The following is an 11,729-nucleotide window of genomic DNA, read 5'->3' as shown; positions in this document are numbered from 1 at the left end:
GAAGTATTGAAAACTGTCAGTCAATCAAGGGGAACAAGCACGGTCACTTTCCACCTTTCTCCCAACAACTGAAATCAACCAGGGCTGCTAAGGCAGGTTCAGTGGCATGGCCAGCCCTTAAGCCAGACTAGAACATATCCTAGTTGCTTCCAAGCAAGCCTGAACCTGGACTTTCTAGTGCTTTGTTTGCCCCCAAAGGGGCTGCTTGCCAGTGTAATAGTTGTTAACTACTGGGCCCAGGGAGATCTTCTTAAGGCAGGAACACACCACTGCATTCAGAGCTACAATACTTCTCAGACAAAAAGGAACCTGTGAAATTCAGAGCTACCTAAAATCCTGTCTTGTGGGCAGATGCAAGAGTGCTGATTATCATTCTGCTGATGGTTATTATTTTTCAAATGGAGCTACTGCACCCGCCCTGGGGTCCCTTGTGAAGAAGGGGGGGCTGAAAATATTTCAACCAAATAGCTAAATGAGGAACGCCCTGTTAAGTTTTACAGCCTAAAACAGGTTAACAATACAAAAGATTACAACTGTTTTTCTTATAATCTGCTTCTGAAGTCAGAGCGGTGAGTCGTTTTGATGGGTTCTGTTGAAAAGGGGCTTTCATTGTACTCTTTTTGCCGTCTGCTAAAAACATTTTTGTTTACCCAGATATTCAGAATGCTGATGTGCTCTTAGTTTATTGCTGCTTCCAATTCTTTGGATGTTTTCATTGTTTTCACTAACAATTTCATTGTATTATTCTTTCCGTAAACTGCCTTGAGGGTTTTTCTCGGGGGCAGGCAGTTACAATCACTTGGTATATAAATTTCACGAAATAAATAAAAATAAATAATATGTTTAAAAACAAACTCAGAGATAGCCACATTCCACTTGCAACAGAAAGCCAACCAGCTGACCTGCAAGAGGCAATTTCTCCACAACCCTCACAGTTCTTACATGATTTGGAAAAAAAGCTCTATTGAAATCAGTGCAGCTCCACTACAGAATTGTACACCTACTTCTATAGGAGTAAGCTACATTGTGCTCAGTGGTGCTTACTCCTGAGTAGGCTTAAACTGTTATGCTGCAATCCTCTGCTGCAGCCCAACAGTGATATCCTAAGAACTCCTGTCCTGAAATATGCACATTTACCTAGGAGTAAGCTCCAGTTGAGACTGCTAAGGGTTAGCTTCCCACCCTTCTGCCTTTTTGTCAAATCGAACGGCTCAGCCCTATATACGCTTGTTACTTGTAAGTAAGTCCTACAGTGGGCCTTTCTTCCTAGGACTGGGGTTGCTCTTCAATGATTATCAGAAAACTGCGGGTGCTTCCTAGAGTTTCTGCACCCTCTCCTACATTGTTCCTTATTTATTTTTATTTTTATTTCAATGAAGGCATCTACCCACTCCACCCAATACCCTGGCGGTAAATCTTCCCGAGTCCCAGCACCCCTTATGTTGCCTCACAAACAGGATGCCAACGAAACTTACACTAGAGTGCAAACAGAAGCCCTCCCCCCCCCCACTTTCACCCACTTCTTAAAAGGAAAGGAAAAGAGAAGTGGGGAGAGAGGGAGAGACAGAGAAAGAAAGAAAATGCATTTAAATTCCAAAGCAGTTTCAGGAGTGGTTTCCTAGTCTCTGAGTCAGAAATGTGTTTGTGAAAATGCAGGCTTTTTGTCCCAGGAAGGGAAGAGGAGGAGGAGGAGGAAGGTGGGGGAGGGAGAGGGGCCTAAATCTACATCGGTGGCCCGGCCTAGCTTTACCATTCTCTGCATTTTTCTATTCAAGTCAATGAAGTGCCCTGGGACCCGGGTTTTGATCTAGTCAATTGGAGAAAGTGACAGAATTCTAATATATTTGTTTAATGCTTTTCAATGGGGCCCTTTCACACGTCGGAGGGCTTTTTGCGGGGGAGGGGGAAATGAAGCCCTGAGCTGAAGAGAGAAAGCCAAAAAGAAAGAAAGAGAAAGGTTTTGTGCCCTTTCTCTCCTTCCTGGTCGTTTTTCTTTCTTTCGCACGCCCCCATCCTCCGCACAGCCTTCGAATCTGGCACAACGACATATTCCATAACTTCTTGAGCGCCGGTTTCAAGTGATCTTGGAGAGGAGACGGCATTTTTCTTTTTCTTTATGCCCCCCTCCTCTTTCCTTTTTTTCGTCCTCCTACCGCTCCTCCCCATGCCTCGAAAAGTAGGGGAAGTAAAAGAAACAGCTGTGGTGTTATTGTCAGCTCCTAGAGTTGGACTCAGAGGCTATTGTCAGCCCACGGCAGGCGGTCCAAGGCCTCCTTTTTACAGGCTGTAATTGAAACATATTAATTAGATAATTTGTTGTTAGTTTAAAAGAAACAAATACAGCCCCTTCAAGGCTTCACAGACTGGCATTTCTTCTCATGCGGCCCCACCCCGCGCCTCCCACCGAAAAACACCCTCCACTTGCCTTCTCGATGTGTGCCTGTGTGTACATATATGCACACTAAGATTTTAATAATTCTTCCCTTGAAATTGAGCAGAATATAAACAAACAAACAAACAAACCCACCTCTTTATTACTCCTTATTAAGAGGCACCCGCTTCTCTGCGCACCCTCCCTTTGGACAAAGACTTGGAAGGCTGGATGTCTAAACCTACCTGGGTTGAAAACACAAGGACGAACCTGCAAACTTCCCAGAAAAGGAGCTGCTCGCTTGCAGTGTCAAATTGCTGCTGCTTTGGGTTGCAGTTGGTTCTTTTCTACTGGGTGGAACCGGCCAAGTTGTTGTTGATGTCGCCGTTGTTGTTACTACTATTACTATTTTATTATTAAGAAAAGAAAAACAGCCGGAGCTTACTCAGTGGAATTAGACAAGGGGGGAAAGAGGAGAAGGAAAGGAAAAAGCAGTTTCCTTCAGATGCGCTATTGCAAGGAAGGCATATTGAAAAATTACACTAGAACCGGGATGCGCAAGAACTGCACGCTGCTGCGCATCCTTCCTTGCGCAAGGAAACTCTCTGGGTCCTGCGAGCTCTTGACTGTACAGCTTTACCTTAACGCGGGGCATTTCCAAGCCCGTTCCCACCCAACTTAAACCAAATTCTGTTTGTCATTTGAGTTCCATCACATCCTCCTATACAGCTAACGGACGAAACATACTTGTGACATGTACCTGATCCTTTGCGGGTTTACTCGGAGGTCACACACACACACACACAAAAATAAATAACAGCTTGATATAATCCGGTGGCAACTTTGCCTGGGCATTTAGCGTGACTTTATTTAATTTTAATGGAGCTCTCTTAAACCCATCCGCCTTTGGATGGTGACTTTTTGGAGCCCAGCCACATCGGACAGTTTGTGTGGTGCTTTGAAGCAGACAAAAAGCGAGTGAGGGGTTGGGGGTCCTGGACTCCTTCCGCTTTTTACGTTCACCAAGACAAAGAATAGAAGAGTTCCTAAAATCCACATTCTCGGCCATTCCTGCTCTGCGGGTGCTCCTCCATCCCGCTTATAGATGAAATTGATTCAAACGACACCGCAAGTATTTAGCTACACAGAGTGAAACGGGGGTCGGGATTTTGTGGTTAGCGGTGGGTGATTTTTGCTGCTCTTTGGCTGCTCCTGTTGCGTGAGGCTCCTTACTCCTTGTGCAGACCAAGCCTCTCATGCTCTCCACTTTACACGGCAGGGCAACACTGGAGCTTTTCCGATCCCTAAGCCATGGGCGTAGCTAGGGGGCGGGGGGCGCTCCCCCCAACTAGAAAATAAATAAAAATAACTAACTGACCAATCTCGTCGCAGATAACTCAGTTCTACCCCCTCCCCGGCCCCAACATAAATCGTGGCTACGCCCATGCCCTAAACCTGAAGTTTTTTTAAACAATTCGACAGTTAAAATCGCAGCCTGAGTTTCGGGAGTGCCCGGAAACAGCAGACGACTCACTCAGGCTGGATCCTACACATACTTACCTAGAACTTAGTCAAGCCCATTTATTTGATTACTCCCAAATGAGCGCTGTGCTGGAATATCGCCGCTTCTCTGCCCTTTTACTCGGAAGTAAAATCCTACTAGACTCAGTATTGCGCGAGGATAAGACTTACTCCCAAGTAAGTGCGTGTGGGATTGCATCCCTGTGCAGATTTTTAGCTAGGAATGCTCCATGGAACTAGGTGGGACTTACTTCCAAGTAAATATAGACACAGGAGCGGCTTGCAAAATCTTTTTCGGCTTAACGATTTAGGGATCGGGAGATGGAAGTGTCTCTCGTGGCTTGCGTCCCGATTGGAAGTTGTGGCTTAATCAATAAGCCACATTGATTAATGTGGAAGAGGATCTCATCCTACCCAAACCTGGGCCGTGGCTTGTTTGGGAAAACTTTGTGGCGTGAGGAGGGGAGAGCCCATTGATCCAGTGACGCGTCTTGAATGCTTTCCCCCTAGGCTGATCATGGCGATATAATCGTGGGTTGGGTTTGATGAATGGGGCGCGTTGTTTCCATTCTGACAGCCTTTAGCAGCTCGGCGCATTTTAATCAACCCAGTGGATTTGCACACGCACACACCCCGGCATCTTTCCCCTTGGAAGATCCAATTTGGAGAAGTCCCTTTGGCGAATGGATCCCTGGGATCCACCGCATGAGAAGTTCAACATCTCTTCTCCTCTGTCCCCGAAAGCACCGCGTTACATTTTGGAAGGGAAATTATCCGTCACTTGCCCTCAACCCTCCAGTGCCTCCCAGCTGCAGATTCAAAAGACGGGGGGAAATGCTCATTTAAAAATTGAATTTTTGAGAAGAATTCTCCCATACTGAGGTCTCACCAGAGTGTCGCTTTTTAATCTCTGTGGTGCGATCCACAGTCCACATACTCCGAAGCCGGTTCGGCTAAGATCGATAGGCCTGCTCCAAAACTGCTCTGAATTATCTAGACAGATCCAGATTCAAATTATATCGTTTAAACGAACCGATTTCAAAGGCTATAGATTTTTTTTCAAGAGAAAGCATTAAAATCCATTGCTTGAAGGTTCTGCCAAATAAGAATATTTGATTGTAACTGTGTGTATTCCATCACACACACACACACACACACATATTCTGATGGTAATTAATCATAGCTATGGTATGCACACTACCCCGAGAATAAGTAAAAAGTAGGGCTAGCGTCTGAGTAAATATTCAGAGGATTGGGCTCCACATGAATTTAACATGGAGGAGGATGACATTGCACAAATGCATGCAGATACATCGTTTCTAGCAGAGGCAAATACGGAAAGAAATGCGCATTAGTTTGACGGGAAGTGTCTGGTGAAAAGGTAGAACTGGATGGAGTCCAGAGAGCATGGAATCCTCGCTCCCGCAAAGGGGGAAACGCATATGGGCTTTTATGAGACAGAACTGCAGTCCGGTGGTGTAGCATTCTGCAAAAATTAGTCATGACTAATTCCCATCGAATGCAATAAGATGGGATCTACTCACGCCAAAGCTGCTCTGATGAGATCTCTGTGGCAATTCTGCTGATTCAGAAATCAAGTCCCTTTGAGCTTGGTGGGTTTTACTTCCTCTTCTGCGTGTGCTTTAGGATCGCAGCCTTAACTGAGCATCTTTGGCTGAATTGTGCCCAAGACTGGTAATGTTTTGCTTATACCGTCTTTAGCAAACATGTTCCTTTCAAAGTTAGTTACGAATCAGAATCAAGAATCACACGCATATTTCCTACTAATTAAACCTTTTCATTTGTGCTTTGTATCAGTAATATCTTGAGAATATATGAACGAATGCATTATGAAGGATTAGGCGAAAGTAGGAAGTCGTCTCCCCTTCCATTAATTGCCGTTTAATCTATGTCAAACCCATGGATTTCAAAGGAAATGTGATTACACACACACACACACACACACACACACACACACACACACTTGTTCTTCAGGCTGTTTCCTTCTTCTCCCGGGAGAGATTCTATCTCTCCGCCGCCCCCGCTTGTTTATTTATGTCCTCTCCACGTTGAAACAGCGCAACTCTACAATGCATCAAATAAGGGACTTTTCTGCTGAAAAAGACGACCAATGAGGTCCCATCCTGGCTTTACATATTTTAATGAGAAAATATTATTTGGACGGCTAGTTTCATAATTTAACGTAGAGACTTTAAAAAATAAAAAACCCAAACAATTGTCCGAAAACAGGCATGCTGGGAGGGAAACAGGAACATTAATATTTTAAATATCATGCTCGGTTCTGTACAGGAATTAAACAAAAACAAAAACCCAACAACGACACATGGCCCGATCCAGCGGGAAGTTCTCTTGCAAAAGCCCCATGGAAATTGCGGATGCGCAAGAAGAGAGCACACCCGTGAGCATTCCCCCCCCCCCCCGCGCTGCTGTCGCGCATGCTTCCTTCTTTGCAGCGCAACTTCCTGCTAGATCGGGCCATTGGGTTCTTAACAGCTTCGGATGGGCGCTTCTGCATCTCGTTTTGCTTTTCTCCTTTTAACTTAAGCGGTTCAAAAACGGACGGATTCCAGCAAACTACCTACAGCTAGGAAAGGGTTACATCGAACGAAAGTGCATTTTACACAGTTGGTAATCATTCCTATTCACAGACATATACAGTTTATCCCTCCTAGTTCCCCCTCCCCTCCTCAGTTATTCTCAGTAGTTCCAACAGAAAAGAATGGTATTTTTGATGGGCGTTCCTCTTAGGCCTCTCAGTTGCCACGTTTAAAACAAAAACTGGAAATCTGAGTCTCATTTGGTACTGTGTCTGGTTTCCCTCGTTAAAAACATAACCCATGACTTAAAAAATATCCTCCAAACAATCAAAAGATTAGAAAATCACTCCCCTTCTGAACTCGAATAGTAAACTTTCACATTATAAGAGTTATAGAAAATGGGCCAGACAGGATATGGGGGTTCAGGGTGGCGTTTAAACGACTTCGTAAACACAACGGACCCGATCCAGCCAAAGTTATGCACTTCAGTAAACAGCGCAAGACTATGGGAGTTTCCTCAGAAGTACGTCTCACTGTAGTCAGCAGAGGCTGCACATACGTGAGCATAGGATCGCAGCTAAATTAGCTCTTAGTTTGTGTGTGTATTCCCCAAAGAAAAGTTAACAGCAGCCGGATCCAAAGTCATGTTTAATCGGAAATAAATCTCACCGAGTTGAAAAAGTATTTACTCCCAAAAACCTCATAACTAAGGCTGCAATCTTCTGCAGATTTACCTGGGAGTAAGTCTCATTTGGAAACGTACAGAGAATTGCTCTGAAAATGTCCCATTAAAATAAATAGGACTTTTTTTTAAGCAGTTGACTTTGGTTAGATCGGGCATCCTCTTATTTCACTGGGACATCCTCCTCTTGGGGCCTGTCCCCCAGCTTTGCCAGAGCACAATTTTTGCGTGAAAGGCCGGGGTTGGGTTGGGGGTGTCTTTTAAAAAGCCTTAAATGGGAAGCAAGGGCCTGGGGTTTGGACGTTTCAGAGAGAGCGAGAGAGCGAGCCTTTCAGTGCATGGCGCCACCCTCCTGCCCAAAGAACTTTTTAAAAGTTGGAAAACAAACCTTGTGGAGAAGTCTCCAAAGTGAAACCAATTTGTGGGGGGAAGAGGGGAAGGGGGAGAGGGTAGAAGCATCTGTGATAGCTGTGGAGTTTTATCTCCTTTCTTCCCAAAGAGAAATCCTGCCCGGGTTGTGGGGTGGGGGGAGGATGGACGAGAGACAGAAATGAACAAACAAGGCAACGCAGAGTTTGATTTTGCCTTTCTCCAGCTTGGGCCTGCAATTGCGTTGAGACGCACCGAGTTCTTCTGGAAGCCGAGTGCCCAGGAGTGGGAGCCAGATGGTAAAGTCTTTTTTTCTTTTTTTGCAGGGTGGGGGCGATATTTGAACCCAAAGCACCCACCACTCAGTCCCTTCCGACGAATAAATATAGCAGGCGGGTGGACCAGGAAGATTTGAGGAGGGTCAAAATAAAGGAAAACGTCGTCGCCTTGGGGGTTTGACGGGTGGGGGTGAGGGATTTTCCTTTCCTTTTGTCTCCCCCACCCCGCCAGCCAGCCGAACAGCCAGCTCCCCCTCCCTCAGGCCTGGGTGTCAGTGGACGGCGACCACAGCGTGGAGGACGGAGGGCGGGCTGGTCAGGGTCTCGCTGGGGGTGGCGGGGCTGCTTTGGCTGGTGGCCGTCTGCGAGGACGTGGGACTGAGCGAAGGCGGCGAGTTCGAGAGTATGGTGGGGATGGGCGCGGGCAAGGCGGGCAAGGCCGGCACTGCGGCGGCCGGCGTCGGCTTGATGGGCACCGGGATGGCCGGCAAAGTCTGCCCGGCGCCGTGGCACAGCGGCTTGAGGGGGACCCCGTAGGCAGCGCTGTAATCGCCGCTGGCCATGGAGATGGGGGTCGCCGTCTCGAGCATGCCAGAGCCGTACACGTGGGGCCAGCCTGTGCTCACCGTCGTCAGCTGGTTGGGGAGCGGGTAGGCGCCGGGCATGGGCTGCATGGTGGAGAAGGCCAAGCCGCCAGGCATCTTGTACTCGCGGGCGATGATGTTTTCGATGGCGAAGGGGTGCTTGAAGCCCGACGGCTGGGAGACGCCCAGGTTGTAGGGTGGCATCTGGGGCAGGTGGGAGCCGCCGGCGGCCAGGGCGCTGAGGCGCAGCTTGGCTTGCTGCTGGAGGTACTGGGCGGCTTCCGACGGTTTGGAGGGCGCCAGCGGGTCGGACTTGAGGACCTTGAAACGCTTGCGGCGCCGCAGGAAGCTGCCGTTCTCGAACATGTCCCCGCAGCTGGGGTGCAGCGCCCAGAAGCTGCCTTTGCCCGGCTGGTCTGGCCGTCGAGGGATCTTGATGAAGCAGTCGTTGAAGGAGAGGTTGTGGCGCAGCGAGTTCTGCCAGCGCTGCGTGTTCTCCCGGTAGTAAGGGAAGCGGTCCATGATGAACTTGTAGATCTCGCTCAGCGGCAGCATCTTCTCCGGGGAGCTCTGGATGGCCATGGCAGTCAGCGAGATGTACGAGTAAGGAGGCTTCTGGTCACTGTACGTGTTGCGGCCCGGCCGGGGCATGTTGGCGGCGGCGGCGGCTCGGAGGAGATCTGCAGAGACGGGGGGGGGGATGATTGAGGAGAGGGGCGGTAAGAGAGCTTGCGTTAAGCAAATAGAGATATCTATATCTATAGCGGGGTGGGGGAGAAAGTAGTTTACAGGTGAAAGCGGGGATTTCCTAGGCTTCCGTTTCCCTGCTTTTCGCGGCGAGAGCCTGCAGGAGTGGGCAGGTCTACTGGGGTAATATCTGAGAAAAGTCCCCCCCACACACACACACACAAGGGAACGGGAGAGGGGCTTCACCTACAACTCAGGAAGTTATACTGACAGACCAAAACCACCGCCCCTTCTCAGAAACTGTAGCTCTGGGCATTAGGAGTGATCCAGCCCTCACTTTCCACCAAAATAAATACATCATTGTTGATGATAATAATCGGTTTCACGGCGCTTTCCCGGTGCTTGCCCTGTAGGAATTCTTACAAACAGATCCTCCTTTTTATAAAAAAAACAACAACACAAAAACAAAAAACCCTCCATTACACGTGAGTAAACGCTGAGGAGTTCAAAGGGACTTGCTTCCTCGCCACTGTTGGAGAGACGGGCTCCTTACTCCGCCGACCATTATAGCGATGGTTTCAAAGTACAAAAAATTATTCCGATACGCCCCCACCCAGCCCCCATGAAAGCGTAAACTCCCTTCCAGAGTCCATCTCTCTCTCACACACACACTCACTCACTCACTCACAAACACCATCACACCATCCGATCCGCAACTCATAAAAGTTCATCCCCCTCCCCCTGCCCTCAAGTACGAGGGACGCAACGGGACAGCAACCCACGCGGGAGCGGCGGGGGGACATTTCTTCCTAGTCTCCCTCCCCGTTTCCAAACTTCCTCCTCGGCGCAGCCCCTGACCCGCGCTGCTGAAGAGCCATCCGAGAGGAGCAAGAGCTCCTCCGCTCGCTCGCTCCCACATCCCCGGCTCACCTTAACGCTGGCTCCAGCCGACAGTCCGCATCCGGGGCCCGCTTCTCACCGACGCCTGCCCGCTGCTTTCCCCCGGACCGGCTCGCTGCTTCCCTAGGCTCCGACGGAGGGGCTGAGGGGAAACCTGGAGGTCCTGTCCCCGCGCAAGCCGGCGTGGAGCGGGGCTGGTCCTGCTGTGGGCAGCCCCGGAGGAGAGATCGAGGCGAGCCGATCGAGAGCTGCGCCAGGCGCTCCTCCTCGGCGGGGCTCAGCAGCCCGAACTAAGTAGCTGCCGCCGCCGCTTCCTCCATCTCCTGCCTCCCAATCATCTGCTGGTTGCATGCGGCGACTGGAGCAGAAAAGACCCCTGTCGGGGCGCTTCATTAGCGTGCCACTTCTTCTCTATCATATGACAATCGCCTTGGGAGGAGGAAGGAGGGGAGGGAGGAGGGAGGATGAAGGAGAAGCCAGGAGGAGGAGGATGGGGGGAGAAGGGGGGAGAGAGAGAGGCGCAAGAGGGCTGGCGGAAAGGCATAATCTGGTTCCATTGACACCTATTTACACGGACACCTTGGGCCAATGGGAAGCAGTGCCATCGGAAGCCAAAGTGCAGCCGCCGCAATGGAAAAGGGGTGAGGACCGCAGCCCGGGAAGGATGTGTGAGAGTGAGACGCAGAGAGGGGTGGCAGAGAGGGGGGCGCGAGCAACCGTGCGAGTCAGCCTGCCCGGGTTGTGTGCATGCGGAGTCTCTGGGCGCAGGGACTTGGCGGGGCGCTTCACCCGCAATTCACACTTACAAATGAAGCAACTGAGAGGCTGGAGGGGGAGAGAAGGGGGGGGGCGGATGGGGAAGCCGGAGGAGGGATGTTTGACGTGGCAATTGCTTGCCTGGCCTATTCTGCTTGTTCGACATTGTTCCCTGATTTGTATTGTTAGCTGGCTTCAGGCTGGGCCCCCTGTCCCGTCCCGCGCCGCCCCCCACTCCCGGCGAGGGCTCCCCTTCCCCCTCCCTCCCCCCCCCCAGCTGGAAAGGCCTTTCTCTCGCCCAAATCCGAGCCAGCCCTTGCCTTGGCGTTTCTAAGGACTCTTTTTAAGAAAAGGGGAAACTCTCTTGTGTTGTGTGCGCGCTCGGAGTTTGGCGGCGTTTGGGTCTGTTTGTTTTCGAAACGCAGTAGCTTTCCACCCCTGTCTTTCCGTGGTGGAATAAATCACGCTCTGGGTTGGGGGATGAGTTATTTATTTAAGGTCGGATTTATTTATTTGCTTGGGAGACGGTCCAGCCACATGTTAAGCCACTTTGAAGTCCGTCCCCCCCGGTGGATTGCCAGGGAGGAGGGAGACCTTAAGCACGTGCACGCTGCCGAAATCGGGCCGGTGGTGAGTGGGGAGAGAGAGACTTGGAAGTGTTCGGATCCCTCCCGTGTTTGGTTTTATTATCTGAGGGTTTGGGGGTGTCCTCTTTTTTTTTTTTTTTTTTTTTTTTGCTTTTTTGGAATCTTCCTCGCTAAGAAAGGCCAACTTTTCATGAGACACCCATCACTTTTAAAAGCAGCGAAGATCTCCCTCGCTGCTTTCTTCATTCTTTCTGGCAATTTGCCCTCTAAGGAGGCATGAGGAGCGGAGAGAGATAGGAGATCGCCTATCTCTGCTGCTTCTTCTTCAAATTAATGTTGGTGCCTGCTAAACAGTTAAGCGGGTTTCAGGTAGGCTCGGGAATTGCATGTCCACGATCCTACCTAATCAAAGTACTTGTTGCAGTGGATGAGATTT

The 11,729-nt window shown here is 49.7% G+C and overlaps 1 protein-coding gene across 1 annotated transcript; it reads right to left on the bottom strand.

Moving 5' to 3' along the window:
• Positions 1–7,608: 7,608 nt before the first annotated feature.
• FOXB1 (forkhead box B1) lies at positions 7,609–10,766 on the bottom strand. The gene is made up of 2 exons (XM_033167577.1): positions 9,981–10,766; positions 7,609–9,043 (listed from the first exon to the last, which is right to left on the bottom strand). The coding sequence occupies exon 2, from the start codon at positions 9,012–9,014 to the stop codon at positions 8,052–8,054; it is 963 nt and encodes a 320-aa protein (XP_033023468.1). The 5' UTR covers positions 9,015–9,043; positions 9,981–10,766; the 3' UTR covers positions 7,609–8,051.
• Positions 10,767–11,729: the final 963 nt, after the last annotated feature.

Source organism: Lacerta agilis, chromosome 13 (assembly GCF_009819535.1).
Source record: "Lacerta agilis isolate rLacAgi1 chromosome 13, rLacAgi1.pri, whole genome shotgun sequence".
Taxonomy (NCBI): Eukaryota; Metazoa; Chordata; class Lepidosauria; order Squamata; family Lacertidae; genus Lacerta; species Lacerta agilis.
Note: the sequence above shows the minus strand (reverse complement) of the source record. Positions and strands in the feature narration are given on the sequence as shown.

Excerpts from the sequence above, each read along its gene's own strand:
- FOXB1 (XM_033167577.1), bottom strand. The coding sequence starts at position 9,014 with ATGCCCCGGCCGGGCCGCAACACGTACAGTGACCAGAAGCCTCCTTAC.